Source organism: Podarcis melisellensis (assembly GCF_964234715.1).
Source record: "Podarcis melisellensis genome assembly, chromosome: 13".
Taxonomy (NCBI): domain Eukaryota; kingdom Metazoa; phylum Chordata; class Lepidosauria; order Squamata; family Lacertidae; genus Podarcis; species Podarcis melisellensis.
In genome coordinates, this window is record NC_138545.1 from 33,819,758 (window position 1) to 33,837,543 (window position 17,786).

The 17,786-nt window shown below is 43.9% G+C and overlaps 1 protein-coding gene across 10 annotated transcripts in view; it reads right to left on the reverse strand.

The window, feature by feature from the left end:
* Window positions 1–17,786, reverse strand: part of SKAP1 (src kinase associated phosphoprotein 1) — a 338,051-nt gene that overhangs the window by 155,868 nt on the left and 164,397 nt on the right. Inside the window, exon 1 of one of the 10 annotated variants that reach the window (XM_081885663.1) lies at window positions 945–1,126. The exons of the other annotated variants lie outside the window; for them this stretch is intronic. Within the exon in view, the coding sequence (XP_081741789.1) occupies window positions 945–1,065 (121 nt within the window). The 5' untranslated portion in view covers window positions 1,066–1,126. Of the gene's footprint in view, window positions 1–944; window positions 1,127–17,786 lie in introns of those variants that run through there. 10 annotated transcript variants of the gene reach the window in all.

Sequence of the window (17,786 nt, forward strand, 5' to 3'; positions counted from 1 at the left end):
GGCTGGGGGGGGAATATTTTTTTTAAAATTCATTTCCCCCCCAAAAAAACCGAGGTGCGTCCTGTGGGCCGGTGCGCCCTATAGGACGAAAAATACGGTACTTTGCAACAGTCATATGTGCATTCCTTTTGTGAGGAGAAATCAATTTGAAAATAACTTGTGTTATAAGAATTTTAAAGTCTTATATATATAAAATAGATGTTCATAAATATACCAAGCAAACACAATACAAATATGTAAACCACAGGTCTGAAACCCACAGAAAAGTCCTGAAACCATTTTCTCTCTCCCAAAATGACCTCAAATATTTCTCTGAAAGGTTGAAGGAAATGGGAAATCTCCCCATTGTCTCTTTCACAAATCCTGTCTTAAGGGCACATTTAAGATATGAATAGGGTGTGAGTCTGTGACCTGGATTCAGGAATTGAGTAGTTATCATAAAAAAAGAGTGGCCAGGATGCCCAGGTAATCCAATCAGGTAATTTGGCAGACAGGAAGAAACAAAGCACCCAGATTTCCACCCCTTCTTTGATGTATTCGGCCACACCTCTTCTGTGATGTATGTATGATGTTTCTGGGGGTGGTCTTGGACTCCAGGGCGGGCAATTTAACATGTCTATATAAGGGCTTGTGCGCATGGCTCGGGGTCCTCCTCCTCTCTCCCGCGTGTGGGGGGAGCACCCTGTTGCAACAGCTTTAATAAAGTTCAGGCTTATTAGCTGCTTTGCTTCTCAATATTCTCTGGTTGGTCTCTGTTATTTTCTCCTACTGATAGAGAACCTACAAAAGGACTCTATATGGGCTCTTGGGTACCCCATAAGGGGAAAAAAGCAGTTTTTTCTCATAACACTTGCAAAGTCACTTTACAGAGCTCTCTCTGAGACTATATCTATATATCTATATATATCTATATATCTATATATCTATATATAATGGCCGCTTACCTGCCGGCTGTGGGGAGGTGGCAGTTGCGGAGCAGGGCAGGTGGCAGGGTGTCCATCCAGCTTTGGCTGGGGGAGGACGTTGATTCCTTCTCTGCTGGCCACACTGACTGCTGCGACACATCCACAGTTTCAGCCAATAATGGGAAAACTTTGGGGTGCAAGTTAGGGAATGAACCACACTTCTTCCTTCTGGTCTGCGCCCTGGCTATAAAAGCCAACTGCACCCAATATCTGGCCTCAGTTGCGGCTTGGATTCTCCACCCACTCACCTGGCACTCTATGTGTAGGACTGACTGAAGGTAAGCAGGCAGGGCCTGCATAAGACCTTGCGCTATGGAAGTCTTTGGTTCCTTCCCTCTGTCTCCGTACCTGAGGGTCAAGTCTCCCCAGGGATTTGGCCAGAACAAGATAAATGTCCGGGAATGGCTCCCTCACTGCAAAGATAAAGGAGGAATTAGCAGGCGCCAAACACCAAACATTTAATGGCTTCTCACTCCACTTTCACAGCCATGCTAGCACCAGTCTGGTGAATGAGGGTGGGGGACATGGGAAGGAAGCATTCCTATCATATAGGGCACTCAAATGGTATTTCTTCCTACCTGCTCTTAGAAGTTTTCCCCACTTTGCCTCCATACAGAGGCTGGCCTATCTCTGAAGCAGCAGCCAAAGTCTCCTCTTTCTCAGAAATAAGCTGAGCTGCTGTCTTAATGAGAAGAAACTTTGTTTGGCTGCTGCTTCTGCGCCAAACAGGGCCAGGAAGAAGCCATTCCCACACAGAGAAGGGGCAGTGGGGAAGAGGCGCGGAGAATGGCAACCAGGAACCGCAGGGATGTCCTCTGGTTCCTCATCCCAGGAGCTGGAGCTGGAGCCTGATCCCTGGAGGCATGGCCTGTGGACATAGGCGCCGACTCCATGGGGCTTGAGGGGGCCCGAGCCCCCTCAAAAATTCGTTTGGGGGGGCTCCGCCCCCCCAATAATCTCCGGCGCCCCTCCAGCAGAGCGCCATCGCCGCCCCTCCCCCAGCCCAAAATGCACAGGGAGGGGCGGGCTGCATGCCTCCTGCCCTCCCTCCCGAGCAAAAGCTCCACCCAATTTCCTTTGGAGCGGATTAATAGGCGCAGCACGCTCTCCCCTATTCGCTCACGAGGAGGCGGCGCCACTTTATTTGCATATTCATGAGCTTATTTATTATTCATGAGCTTTCCCGGGGCCCCCCAATATTTTTTATAAGTCCGCGTCCCTGCCTGTGGAGGAAGCAGGATATAGTACGGGCTCTCATGTGAATGGGTTCTCACTGTCAGCGGATTTCCCAATTATTGCGTTGTCACACCATGCAAATTCGTAGGGCATAAAATCACTGACGACTCCTGAGTTTTGTAATCCTCACAGTTGTACTCTGCGTCCATCTGGGAACTGTAGTGCCGCACCCAATGTGAGACCGGGAATAGCCAGTGGTGGTGGAGGTCCTGTGTTGTCACAGAGGTTGCAGAACCTTCCTGCATGAGAGCAGAAAGGAGATGCTCTCGTCTTGAAGTGGATTAGCCAAGCTTTTTTTGGAAGCAATGTCAGGGCAGGGGCATTGGGCATCCATTGCCCACAACTGCCAGGAGCATGCCATGTTCTTCTTCCTTCACAGGGCCATGCTTCAAAAGAATGGTCTCTGTTGCCACTTCCCATGCTGATGAACAAGAGCCAAATTCCGTCATCCGTGGCATTCCAGTCCAGCCCTTGTGGATTGTACTATCCTACCAAGTTGTTGTAGGAATCCATGCTGCTCAGTGCCTTGTATGTCTTCTGGGATGTCCCTGTTGCTGTCTGAATGTGCCCTTCCCTGAAAGAGAACAGCATGACTGGCACGTGTTAAAACTAAATAAAGAAATTAGAGCAACTGGTTGCTTTCAGTATGCCAACGATCAAATAATATTTCGTAATAAACATTGTTAAAAAGAAAAGAAAAAAAGAACGAGCTGCTTTCTTTCCTTCTCTGCCTGCTACTGGGAGCTCTGCTTAAGAAGGCTGGAACCAGCTGGTTCTCATCAGAGTCCTTGAAGCTGCAAGTGAAGTCACTCACCTTTCTCCCTTCAGGCTGCTGTTCAGCAGGTGAAGCGGATTCCTGCCCCATGACACTATCCCCCTCCCCTAGGTACCCCTGCACCTGCTGGGTGGGTGCCTGCTTTCGGGAAGCACAATAGTGGAAGTGTTGTACCAACTGGGGGGGAGGGGGAGCATGGAAATGTGAGGCATCTTCCCAGTAGGATTGTCCATGAAGTCCATGTCCATGAAATTGGTCGTAGACCCCAAATCTATCATCTTCTTCTTTGGTAATCACTCGTAGCTGAGTAAGATTGGCTTCCATGAACACAGTCTTAACAGTGAGCCCATAAGTGACTGTGGAGGCCAATTCTGGATTCACATGTCCTTCTACAGTGGGGATATAGGTTTCCGGGCAGGAGTTGATCATGGTGAGGGTTTGCCAAACATGCTTCCTCTTAGCTTGTTTCTCCCTTTTGTCCTGAGTTAGAGTGTCTTCAAAAGTCCATGACACTGTTCGTAAAGGCTGTTCTCCAATTGGAGTGCTCGCAGGCCAGCGTTTCCCGATTGTGTATACTAGGTTTCTTTTAGATTTGCCTTGAGAGAGTCTTTAAACCTCTTTTGTTGACCACCAGCATTACATTTTTAAGTTGCTTGGGAAGACGATAATCAGGCATAGCCCAGATCTGTAGAGCTGCTTTCCAGGTAGTTGGAGAGGGTGGTGTGAGGCATCTGGGCATTAGCAATGCTAGCCAAGCCCTGGCTCCATGGCCCTCCTAAATAGGGGAAATTCTGTTCATTGGCACCTGGCAGAGCCCCTCTTCACTGGGCATGGGACTGCCACATTCCCCAGCCTCCACAGGAGACTCACAGTCCCTCTCTGCGTCTCTGTTCCTTTTTAGCCACTGTCAAACAAGGGCTATGGCAACTGTCATACTGATCCTAAGCTGAATACCTGCCCAGTGCAGCTTCAGGTCCCCCACCAAGTGCCCTTCTAGAACCCACCACTCTCAACACTCTCAACTGCCTCCCCCACAACATTCAAATTCGCTTTCCAAGTCTCCTCCAATCTCCACTCTCTGCCAGAATTCTGGAATCCAACTTGGGAAGGCTGGCTGTCCTGCTGTGGAGGAAAAGTCCCTCTTGCAAGGACTCTGCTGTACTCTTTCTTAAAGCTACAACTGTCTCCGCCATGTCTCAGTTTTCCAAAGGTGAGAGCCTGGAACCCCATGGGCTCTTGCCACCACTCGGCAGAGAGAGGGGAGGCACCCAACTTTTGGAGCAATATTTTATACATCCTGCTCTGTCAAGTCATCCTATTAAAAGCACATAAGCTTCCCGTTCCTGCTTCCTAGGAAACTGGGGAAAGTGAGCTGTAGATTCTTCTCCCTGTTCTAAAAAGCAGGTGTCTTCCCCCAAACGATTCTGGGAATTGTAGTTTCTTAGGGGTTCTGGGAATTGTAGGCCTGTGAGAGGAAAGCTACAATGCCCAGGATCATTTGGGTGACATCATGTGCTTTAAATGCTCATTGGATGCACTTTACAGCATAGGATTCAGCTGCCTGACAACCCAGCAGCCTGGCCCCTGTTTGCCAGATGATGTCACAAAGTGCCGCTTTGCAAGCAAGCCTTATAAGTGCCCTGCAAGAGGGATGCCTGTCAAAGGATGGTGAGATACTTGCCATGATAATGAGAAGGAACTCTGAAGGTAGGAGGATGTTGACAGCTTGGCAGGTCCTCACCTGTGGTCCCCAGATTATATTTTTTGTTTTGAATATCTGGTTGAGCACAAGGTTGAATCATATGGCCTTTCCATGCCTCTATTCTCTTAACTCTAAGGCTGTGTGCACATCACACCTTGAAATCACAGGCTCATTCCATTAAAAGGGCAATCTACAGACTCATTGTTCCTAAACATGTTGTAGATCATTTTAAGGAAAATTTCCCAAAGTTTCAGGATCTTGTCATTGTGTGGGATGGGTTTTAACAGGAGGGAGAGGATATATTAATTGAAATATATCCCTCCAGATACTCACAAATGTGAGATGAACAGAGTTTTAAAATCCCCTCTTTGATAGCAAAACTTAAAGCTTAGGAGCAGCTGCCAGGAACATATAACACTGGTCCTAAATGATCTACGATGGCTCCCAGTATGTTTGCGAGCACCATTCAAAGTGTGGGTCTTGTATACCTGAAGTAGGGTTGCCACTTGGTTCTTTAAAAACAGAGTTTAAAAATCCCATCTTTGACAGAGTCCGCAAACTGAGACATGGCGGAGACTGTTGTAGCTTTAAGAAAGAGTACAGCAGAGTCTTTGCAAGAGGGACTTTTCCTCCACAGCAGGATAGCCAGCTTTCCCAAGTTGGATTCCAGAATTCTGGCAGAGAGTGGAGATTGGAGGAGACTTGGAAAGCGAATTTGAATGTTGTGGGGGAGGCAGTTGAGAGTGTCAAAGATGTCAAACTTTAAAATCCCATCTTTGACTCCATCCCATCTAGGAGTCTTGGTTGACCACAAACTTGACATGAGCCAACAGTGTGACGCGGCAGCTAAAAAAGCCAATGCAATTCTGGGCTGCATCAATAGGAGTATAGCATCTAGATCAAGGGAAGTAATAGTGCCACTGTATTCTGCTCTGGTCAGACCTCACCTGGAGTACTGTGTCCAGTTCTGGGCACCACAGTTCAAGAAGGACACTGACAAATTGGAACGTGTCCAGAGGAGGGCAACCAAAATGGTCAAAGGCCTGGAAACGATGCCTTATAAGGAATGGCTAAGGGAGCTGGGCATGTTTAGCCTGGAGAAGAGGAGGTTAAGGGGTGATATGATAGCCATGTTCAAATATATAAAAGGATGTCACATAGAGGAGGGAGAAAGGTTGTTTTCTGCTGCTCCAGAGAAGCGGACACGGAGCAATGGATCCAAACTACAAGAAAGAAGATTCCACCTAAACATTAGGAAGAACTTCCTGACAGTAAGAGCTGTGGCAGGGGGTTGGACTCGATGGTCCTTGTGGTCTCTTCCAACCCTATGATTCTATGATTCTATGATTGACAGAAAACCTAAAAGGATAGGAATTAGGCTGCAGAACATTGTTTGGAGCAAGTCCAACTATGAAGTCAGCTGCCCACTTCAGAAAGAATCAGGCCGCAAGCTGAGAAGATTAAAAATAAGCCTTCCTTACTTTATTCTCATGCATTGGTTCATAGCAACAGTAGCAATAAAAGCTATACAGGTAAAATACTGTTATGCATTTGCAAGGGACACCCCTAAACCCTAGAGATTAATAAATGGTAGGATTTTGATGATTTGGAGTATTGAACGGAAGATTGGAAGTCGGGGGGGGGGGGAGTACAGGCTCAGATTTCCTTCCAAGTCAGGGCCACCCCTGGAATAGACAGGAACGTGCCAGAAGGGGTTGATGGCCCATTGGAGAGCCTGGGAGAGATGCCTGGGACTCCAGGGCTGCTCTGATGTGGGGAACAAGCCCCTCTTGACAGGACCATGCTGTCAGATGCGGACTCCCTCCACGCAGACGGAAAGAGCCAATAGGGGAACAAAGTGTATTTCTTGGAGCTGCGGCAGTCTCTGCCATGTCTCCGTTCTCCCAAGGAATACGGACCCTGGGTAAGTGCCTGAACCCCCCTGGCACCTTGCAGAGTGTGGGGGTGGCACCCAGCTTTTGTAACAAAACTGACATTTACATAACCAACACCAGGCACATGCGGAAGAGGCATGTCTGAATCCAATACGGGTCCAAGGAAGAGAGAGGGTAACACCAAATACAATATGCTCCTTTCGCTCCAGAAGCAGAGAAAAGGACATCACACAGAGCCATCTCTACCAATTGTCTTTCTAAGGTCCAAGCCCCTGCCTGTCAGCAATGAAGCTCTGCGGACTTAGCCCCTTTTCATGCTGCAGGAGCCTCAAATGGATCATGTGTATACAGCTTTGGTTTTAAGGAAAAGGCGTCTAGTGGGCTTCAGCTTGCATGGGGCAGGAGCATAGTGAGATTTATTTTGTGGGGGTCTTTTTGCACCATCACTGTGTGTGACCCTTCAGAAAAAGGTTCCTGTCCCAATAGGCTTACAATCTTTAATTTGACACAGGGAGGGAACAGGGAAGGTATTTCCCTTCTCAGCTTCTAATTTTATGTCTCTATTATGATTCCCCTTTATCATTTTATTGTATCTGCTTTTTTCTTCTGAGTAAGCTAAACTGTTCCTCCTGCTTTCCACCTGCCTTGGCATAGGATTTACAATGATAAAGGTAGAAACCTATGGGAAGAAACCATATTGGGTAGATTTGGCAAGCTAATACTTTTTGGCAAAAAAAGGCCCTCAGTGATGGACATCAAAATCAAAAACTGAATTTTAAAATTAAAAAAACATCATATCTGCAATGAATTTTTACCAAAATTTGAATGTGTGTGATATTAACTTCAGCTCTAAGGAGGGCCTTGATTCTGTACACATAGGAGCAGGTCGACAAATATACAGCATTACCAACTCAATACCTAGAAACCATTTTTGGTAGGTGGTACAACAGACAAGCAAAACTCTGTGTGGGGAAAATAAACTGCATACTACAGCAATGCAGTAGCACATACGTACCCCATTGTGATCCCCTTGCACTATCAGTACACTTAAATGGATACTAGACCCTGTTTATCCAAGACTATATTACCATGTGGGTACAGCTTGCTACTACTATTGATCACCTCTCTGGATCAGAGCCAAGGTTTCTGAAATTCTTTGTGCACCTGTGCAACATTTGTTTCTGCTCCTTGCTCTCATCTCTCACATTGTGTAGAATAATATTCCTGATTCTCCTCCAATAATTGCTGGAGGACCAAGAAACATTTGGTTCTCAAAATAATGGGAGACCAGGACCTACACCAGAACAAAACTGCAGTTAACTGGAAGATTTGGGAGAGGGACACCCTTCAGAGCCCTTGAGGTGACCTGTTTATTGAGCATTTATTTGTTTGCATAAAGCTTACGTGGAGGTTATATTACATTCAATCTTTACTGAGCCTTCATTCTGATTAGTTTTTTGTGAGGTTGTTATATGACAATGAGCACCCCTCCTGCATTCATTCTGATTTGCTTGTGGGGTATTTATATGGCTTCCCATCAGTCATTCGTTCGTACCACACTTTCAATGCATTTTCACATCATTTTCTAAAAATTGATTTACTTTACTAGGTTGACAAAGCACTTTAATTCAGTTCAAGCACACAAACATAAAGTATGTGCTTGAATTTCCCCTGCAAAACAGAAACAATCTGGAAACACCCTTTAAGGATTTTCTTATATCAGGGACCATGATGTTTTAAGATGTATGACATTGTACCTCCACCAGTAGATGGTGCTATAGGCTTTTCTTACTACCCAGCAATAAGAACATAAGAACAACCTTTATGGGTCAATTCCAAGCAGCCAATATATTTTTTCTTAAAATGGCTAAACTTCCAGATGCTGTAAAGGCAATGTATAAGAACCTCAAAGTGGGAGTTTTATCTCCTTAACTTATATGGTACATTTATTTATTTATTTACTACATTTGTATCTTGCCTTTCCTTCAAGAAGCTCAAGATAGAGATGATTCTCCATCTTTCACTTTGCCCACACAACAACCCTGTGAGGTAGGTTAGCCTGAGAGATAATGAACCAGCCCAAGGTCACCTACTGGGTTTCATGACCAAGTGGTGATTTGAAGGGTTCACAGTATAATCACTGTGCCACATTGACTGCAAAGTTAAGGTGCAGAGAGACTGACACACCCAAGGGCATCCCCTGAGCTTCACTGCTGAGCAAGTTTTGAAGTACAGTGGTACCTCAGGTTACATATGCTTCAGGTTACAGACTCCGCTAACCCAGAAATAGTGCTTCAGGTTAAGAACTTTGCTTCAGGATGAGAACAGAAATCGTGCTCCGGCGGCGCAGCGGCAGCAGGAGGCCCCATTAGCTAAAGTGGTGCTTCAGGTTAAGAACAGTTTCAAGTTAAGAACGGACCTCCGGAACGAATTAAGTACTTAACCTGAGGTACCACTCTATAGAGTTACGCACATCCCCCAAACACAGCATTCCAGTACACTAGACTGGGTCTCTGGCAAGAAGGCAACATCCTCTTCTTTGAACAAGATATGTATATAACAGAGTTCCTTTCAGAGTTCCTTTGCTTTCTTTATTTTAAATTACATAGTTAAGCATTTTGATTACTTGGAAACTAGGGGAGGAAGGAGATGCCATCTGGATTTTCTGCTTCAGGCACCAAAAAGTGTTGGTCCAGTCATGTATACATGTGTACACAGGGGATGTTTGTGTAGCAACATCCCCGACCCTGCATTTTCAAACACAGGTGTGCAAGCAGTTATCGTAGTGGCCACACCCACCTGAACTTGGGTGACGACACCATACAGCATTGAAAAAAGCTGCCTCAACCAACAGTTCCTTTCCATCATCAACAATAGGCATCCGCCTCAGCTCAGTGAGCACACCATGCTTCCTAAACAGGAAGTAGCATCTAATTGTGACCCCGAGATGAACTTCAGCTGTTTCTTCAGGCAAAGGGAGTGATGGGTCCCAGGAGAGCAAGACCTTCTGTACATACACATGGGTGGCTAGGTTGGGGGGGGATGAGAAAGAGAGGAGGAGGAGTGCAATTATGAAAATTAGCTCTCTTAAACACCAGGCCCTAGGCTCATGAGCTGGCAGCTTGGGGAGGTTGTCCAAAGCAAACGACTAAATGGGCTACAAAATAGCTTGTTGTGCTGCAGAAGTTGCATACATTTGGGACACAGCTGACAAAAGGGATGTATAGAGAGGAGGGAACAGCGGCTTCTGTGGCATTCTACAGAGCTGAAGCTAGCGGAAGGCAGCTTCACACCTTCATGCATCCAGAGCAAATTGTGCTAATTATGTGTGATGAATTCAAAGGCGCCCATTTCCCTGCTTATACAGGCTGGGAAGCCACAAGCAGCCCTGGCTCCCCAACACATGGACAAGAAGTAAAAGAGGCAGCACACTTTTATGAGTCATATGGGATTCCATGGCGTGTGCGCAATTGTGACATTTGTGTAAAGAAGCATTATTTACGTGAAGCAGCCCTGACAGGTAGGCTATCCGAAGCAACCTAGATGGTGTCACCTTCTTTCTGATACCTTCTTTCTTAAAAACAACAACAACACTCCCTTAACAAAACGTTTTAGGATATGGCCTAAATGATTAAAGGAAGTAACTGAAATGATCAAAACAGTGTATCTGAAGAATACACTGTATTCTTTCAGTGTATCTGAAGAAGTGTGCATACACACGAAAGCTCATATCAAGAACTGACTTAGTTGGTCTTTAAGGTGCTACTGGAAGGAATTTTTTTTTGTTTTGACTATGGCAGACCAACACGGCTACCTATCTGTAACTGAAATGATGAAAGGGTATTTCCCCCCATTCAGAATAGATGACTTACAACTTCCGAGCACACACCTGACCTGAATTCTTTAGAATTTTCCTAGGAAGTTATACACCTAGGTGAGATCTGGTAAGTAGTGGGTTTGCTTCAAGCTGGAATGAATGCTGGGAGATGGGTTTACAGGGAAAAGTGTGGGTGGGTAAAGTTTCTCTATAGCAGTGGTGGTGGGTGCTCAGTTAAGGGGGAGGGAACGGTAATCTCTTCTTAAGAAGGCAATCTGTTGTGTGGGGGCTACATATTGAACAATAAGCACAGAACAAGGCTACCACTTGTTCCAGAACATTAAAAGTTCTTATTTTCATTTTTCTTCTCAGAATGTTCTTCTCACAAGTGCCAATCCCACAGTATTTTTATACTACACATAATACACACAGTCCAGAGAATACCACTGTGTGCTAGCAGCTCTCATAGAATTGTAGAGTTGAAAGAGACCCCAAGGGCCATCTAGTCCAACCCCCTGCAATGGATGAAAATGTCATGAAAAACTGTGCCAGATGCACAAGCTTGCAGTGCGTAAAGGGTTCCACTGGTATGGTATACAATGCATTCCCACACAATGTTGCTACCACTAATTCTCTAGGTCAGGGTTCCTATGTTTTAAAATTACTCAACAGGGTTACTTTTAAACCTTTTTTTACTTGTTTGCTGCACAGCTACTTCTTAACTCAACAATATTAACAAGGAGATACTTCTCAACTTAATACTCAATACTTAATACTCAACCTGTATTTATTTTTAACTCCACCAAGTTAAGTGGCTCCAATATCAAAATTAAGATGGATTAGCCCTGGCTAGGAAAAATATTACTAAACTAAGACACAAATGCATTGCAACTGGGAAAACCAATACAGCATCAAAGCAGATAATATATTCTGCTTTAATTATCCCCCTTCCTTCAAGGTTAGTTTGGGTTCAGTCAAAAAACCCTGTGACTAGAGCCAAAACTCTATTTAGTACAAATAAAGAATACTATGGAACATGTGCAAAGAGCCTTTCCCTCACTACTTAGTAAACAAGCCTAGCCTACAAATTCCAAGGATTATAACAGGCTTTAGCAAAAAAGCTTCAATTTTCTCATTTTAGAATTTAAGCAGTACCAGAAGTTCTCTTATGAATAGTAATAATAAAAAACACTACTTGTTAAGCATTGATTTGAGCCAATAGTACTTTGTTTTCTTCCTGCAGCTTTGAATGCATGATTTTGCTTCCTGGTTATTCTTTCTGATATCCTCATGTTCCTTTATTTTTGAAAGAAATAAGTCCCACATTTATGTTTTTTGAAAAGATGGCAGGGCTTGAACAGTGTGCTGGAGTTAAGTGTGTGCATCTGACATGTGGAAAAGAACTCCCCCTCCCCTCGGTCTGTTTAGCTCCTTTAAACTGAATTAACTGTATTAAGTACATTTGGAAAAAAATATCACCTGATCCATGGATATTGTTGATCGGTGATGGGAGAAGAAACGTTCTGAGGGGTGTAATTCTACTGGAGGAGAATGGACTTCCTTGGAACATGGGCCTAAAACTGCAGCTTAGCAGGACTTTAAATCTTGAATCGTAGGATTTACAGCCTCCATTCTCCTCCTTTACTGCAAATACAATCCGGCAGTAACGGTCTAACACGGGAACACCATCACCGCCTGGCTGATAGCTCACATAAAGGCAATGTCAGCCGAAAACTATGAGTTTATAAAAGGGGAACAAACCTTCGACAGTGACAAGAACATGAAACCCATTAACAATTTAAACACTCACCATTTTTTATATCTCCCTCTTCTCCCACCTTGAAGCTATTACAGGTCTGATCGAAGGCTCGGCCTGCTGAGTTTACCACTCCACAAGAAAGCCTATGTGCATGCTTTCCCTTTTCCTGAGACTATTAGTGGAGAAGCGATGCCACTGAGAGCCAGCTGAAGCCACCCATCTGAGCCACATGCTCAACCACACCAACTGCCCACTGCACTGAGGGCATGAAGACACAGGAGAGGGGTGAGGACAGGTGCCGGGGTCTATCCAATCAAAAAGTCACTCTTTTTCACCTGCAATCCCTTTTCTCTATTCACAGATGCTTAGACTCTTAAAATCATTCCATTTCTGGAGGTCAGAGGTGAGTACTGTGATCCTATGTAGCCAAAACAGTATCATCCATGCACAAGTAGAAGGATCAGCAAACTTGGGGAAACCCAAGGTTTGCAGAAGTACAACAAATCTTGCAGGGGGTAGCCCAGTAAGGATGGAGTGTGATCAATGGCCTGAGCATGCTGATTGACTTGAGTGGGGACCTGAAAACCAGAGAGAATGAAATAGGGTATCATGTGCATGCTTGGCTGGCTGAAACAGTGAACAGGAGCACTCTGCACACTAACATTTAGTTGCAAGACCCACCTGTATTATAAAATGATGACTGTTGTCAATAATATTCAGTAGAAATGTATGGGCACTCTGCACATGTTCAGAGCAGCCTCTCACATTATTATTTTATATATAAATTTGAGACCAACCAATTGCAGAGCTAAAGCTAAATAAGTAAGAGAAAGGAAGCCAGGATCCAGGGCAAATGAAGGTTCCTTCCCTGTTTCAGGGTTCTGTTGGCAAGCATAGGTTGAAACAAAAACTCAGATTCAGATCAAACATTTGAAAGCATCAATACTTGGCAGGATTGACTCTGATTTGAAAGGTTGTTTTTTTAAAAACTCACCTTTCATGAAACTTACAGTGTCTCAATTTCTTTCATTAGCACTTGATTTAGAGGCAACACTAAAAATAAGGTCTTCTGGTTTGTATGCCTCCTCCTTTCTTGGTGCACTCTAATCTTCACCATACATACATACATGTTCTTCAGCAAAGCAGTTTTCTTTTCCTCTGCTCCTGTAAATTTCCCTTGCTCTCTCCCTAAAAGTGGCAGCTGAAGAAAGCCTGCTCCTTCAGCTTCTCTTTTACGGTCTTTACTGTTAGCTGCTGTTCCTGGTTTGTTATAATGTTCCATGAATACCTCAAATTTAGCAATGAATTCTGGGGTAAAGAATTCAGGTGTGTTTGTCTTTCTGGAATCTACTTCAGATCCAAGGATTCCATCCCTCACCAGGTTGTATTGCAGCCTGGTATGCAAATATAAATGAATGAATCCTTGATCAATGTTAATGTATCAGGGCTGAAGCAGGAAGATCCATGTCTGGAAATAGTTCAGAATCTGGACTGATAAATATTTGGGAGGGGGGAATAATCTAGGAAATCTAATTATTTTATGGAGCACTGAGATGCACCCATCCCTAGGAATGAGGAAGCAATTCATTCGGTTTGCCTTTTACAGTGGACCAATCTGATCTTATGCTCCCAAACTTGCTTGAAGATTGGAATGCAACTCCCAGCCAGATTACACACTTCTCCAGGTTATTTGAGGCTGTTTTGGTGTGCAAAAGGTATTGCCAAAAATATTACTTTATATAAAGGATGTGTACAGGATGCATATTTTTCAGGTAAGCACATTCGAATGTGTACACTTTATGCAAAAAATGTGTATAATTCACACATTTAATTTAAATATGTGGTTCCCCCCCCCCAAATGGGATGGAGTAGGCATATGGCTGAGAATCAGTGAGATTAAAATGGTACAGAATCAGTCCATTCCTACCCATCCTTAAATATTTTTATGTGAATGAGAGTATCTGGATGGCAACCTTTTTCACCCAGAAATTTGGCTATCACAAGCTGGCTATGTTATTGTACGTCCTCTCTTCACCCAATATCTATCCCACAGAACAGATTATCACCATGGCAACAGGGTGGGGAATGACAGGTGCGATAAGATGTTCCTTCCTGGGATTTTTCAACACTGTTGTTTTCCTGGGCTCTTTGGCACCTAGTAATATTAACGGTGTAAATATTTGTGGAAGCCACTGCTGAGTTCAATGTTAGGACAAGCCAGGATATTTGCAGGAAGAGAAAAAAGTAATGTTAAACTAACTGTGAACTCCTGTTCTTAAGGCAGGCAGGAGGGTACTTACTAGTGATAGGGGAGAAATGCATACAAGAGCAGCAGCACCATGATTATGAAAAAGGCAAAAATCCCAGCTATCAGCATGCTCTCTCCTCTTTTATCTTTTACTCTACCTACAACTCTGGAGATGAATCCAAGTGGTGGAAGAGCTCCTTTGGCCATTCCTGTACTAAAGCATCTGTCCAACTGCAGCCTGGTCATACACAGGGATAACTGCACATTTTCTGGTCTTGCAAACAAATCTAACAGAGGTGATCCAAGTCATCTGGTTATTTGTTGGAAGACTTTCTTGTTAAGAGTCCATTCAGGTTCCACATTTGTAACTGCTGCAAGATGTCTTGCTTTGATTATAAGAGTTCCGTTAACTTAAATATTTTTTGGTTTCCTGGTGAAGGGAAAGGAATGCATACCTTCTGGCTTGTTTATACACATGTTCAACAAGATTTTGTCTGTGTGCAGGAAGATATGCTGATAGAATACTAGAAGGGTCAGAATCACTGCTCTCAATTCTCATCAGTTTATCTTTGGGTGACTCCTAGTTCCTTTAGATTGATTTGTCAATTCTTAGCTTCTTTTGAGTACCCTAGTATTATGAGACCTTCAAGACATCTGAATTTGCCTTGGAATATGCAATGTGGAAAATTTCACCCTGGCATCATTTCACTGTATTTAGTATACAAATTCTTTAAATAATAAATAAAATAAAATATGGATTTATGTGCAACTATCCTGCTACTTTACCTCTCTCTGTGGTCTGCTTCTTAGAGCAGGCACAAAAGCTCCTGCCTAAAAAGATGCCGCCCGCCCCCCGCATCTGACAAGTTCCCCCAACCATAGAGTAGGGAAAGGGAAATAGAAGGGTACAAGTGATCCACACCCCAGCAGTTCAAGGAAAAAAGTAGCAGTAGCTCAACCAAGCATGCTACTGGGATAAAATGGGGTGGTGGGGGGGGTGAGAGAAAGGGGAGGGAGAGGGAGAGAGAGAGGAAGAAACCATGACAAGTAACAGTGCCTCTAAAGACTCCTAAAGGATTCAGTAGGGCTAGGATTGCAGCCTAAATCATTATTTTGTCAGGAAGAAAAATGCCAGTAAAATAAAGGAGTCGCACGACAGGCCCCCTATATTCTATTTCAGAAACAATATACAACCTTTTTATTTCATTGTCCAAGAAGAATGGAATTGGGTTTCTATTTTCAGACTGACTTGGGCCCAGAAACACCTTACTTGGAGCATGCCCCCATTGTGATCCCTTTCTTGCCCTAGGCTCCAGTTTCAGCCCTGCCCCCCTCCATCAACCTGCAAAAATGAGGTTATTCAAAACCCAGCTTGCCTCCTGTAAAGCACTGGATGAAGGAAAGAAAGATAATTCTCCAAGTGCACAGTTTTATGGTATAATCTTTTCCTGCTATTAAAGAGCTTAATGCATGGGGCTGACCCTGATTCAACCAAATTTACGGAGCCCATTAAGAGTATTCCTCTGAGGAGGAGGGGGATGGCTCAAGCTCTTTTCAGATGCAAGGAGGAAACAATTCCCATTCAACCTGCAATTCTCCACTACACAGTGGTGTCGTTAATAAAAGAGAGAGAAGAGGGGGAAAAGAAAAGTAGTAGTCAACAAGGAGACAGGAAGAAAACAGTTTAGAAGTCTGGTTCTGCTGCAAAGCTTATCGTTGGGGGGGGGACATTTGGTGTAAGTACTGAGGGTCATATACATGGCTATGCTGGAACAGGAAGTCTGCAAAATGAATAACGAACGTTAAGAACAGCCTTGCTGGATCAGACCACAAATCCATCTAGTCCAGCAACTTTATTCTCATGGTAATCAACCAGATTTATTTGAGAAGCTCAGAAGCAGGACTCAAAGGCAACAGCCCTCTTCTTCTGCTGCTACTCCTCTATTCAAAGGAATAAAGCCACTGAAGCTGGAGGTTCCACACCACCACCATGATTAGAAGCCACTGAGATAGTTGCTTATTGAAATTATATCTAATTATAGCTTAAACCCACCTCTAAGCTATTGGTGTTACGTCAAGAAATCCCCCCAAATTATACTTTCATTTTTCTGCTCTAACCACTTTGAGGTCAACATGGTTTGTTCGTTCAAGAGTTGAACTTACCAATGGTGGGTTCTTTTCTCCTTTTTTTTAAGTCACTGCCTGAGAAAGCACCTGTTAGGTAGTGGGATTTCTTCCCTCATCTTGCCAGAAAGCTCCCACATTTAAAATTAAAGCTGCGGTGACTGGAGCAAGACCTCTGGCCACCTCTCCTCATTCCCACTGTGACTCTATTGACAAAAATAGCCTTCAGAGTATTTCACATTGCCTGATGAAATGGGTGTTCTGGTTGGTGTGAGAAGCTGAGCAGGTTGGTTGAGGTTTCAGGGACTCCTGTAGGTCCTTAACAAGTAGAAGCAGAATACACTATGCAAAATAAGAAACTTTGTGCAAACTGTGGAATAACCAGCCTCTAAGCTCAGACCGCATGGCTCTTACAAGCCATACTCATGTTCTTACAACAATATTTTAGGAACTTTCACCACTGTAACTAAGCCAAGATTTACTGCCTGTGTTTTCAGACTGGTGTATGGAAAAGTATAGGAACTTGACCTGTGGAGAGTTTGTAACTAAACCATTTTCAATTTACCAAATGTGTGGTCTTTCCTATGCTAAGGGAAGAGGGAAGTTTTGGAACTCACAAGGGCGTATTTTAAAAGGTCTAACAGCCTATATTTCTCTGCTTAACTTTGCTGCATATTTGTTGTTGTTTAGTCATTTAGTTGTGTCCGACTCTTCGTGGCCCCATGGACCAGAGCACGCCAGGCACTCCTGTCTTTCACGGCCTCCCGTAGCTTGGTCAAACTCATGTTTGTAGCTTCGAGAACACTGTCCAACCATCTCATCTGCATATTAACTTTGCTGCATATTTAGTGATTTTAAATCTCTGCTAGGGTTAAATATTTCTCCAAAGAGTACTTGCCCCAAACTTGCATCTTGGCATCCAGGGAATTCTCCTTTTTTATTTAAAAAAAAAACCCCAAAGCTATTTTTCCTTGCCATCAACACAAACTTCCTTTACTTTGCTTACTTGCAGGTTCAAAATGTTACATTTTTAAAATGTGAAGAACACACAGATCTCAAAGTACATGTGGGGTGTGGGTGGACCTATGGACATACTTGGTACAACAAAGAGTGGAAAGCAAGGCCATCTTTTGTCATAATGAAGCAAAACCAATTTTGCAAGCTCTTGTAGTGGAATGGTAGTAGTAGGGAAGCAAATATGGGTTGATTTCAACATGTATAACACATTACTGGAACCTTCATTTGCTATGTGCAGAGAGAGTTCT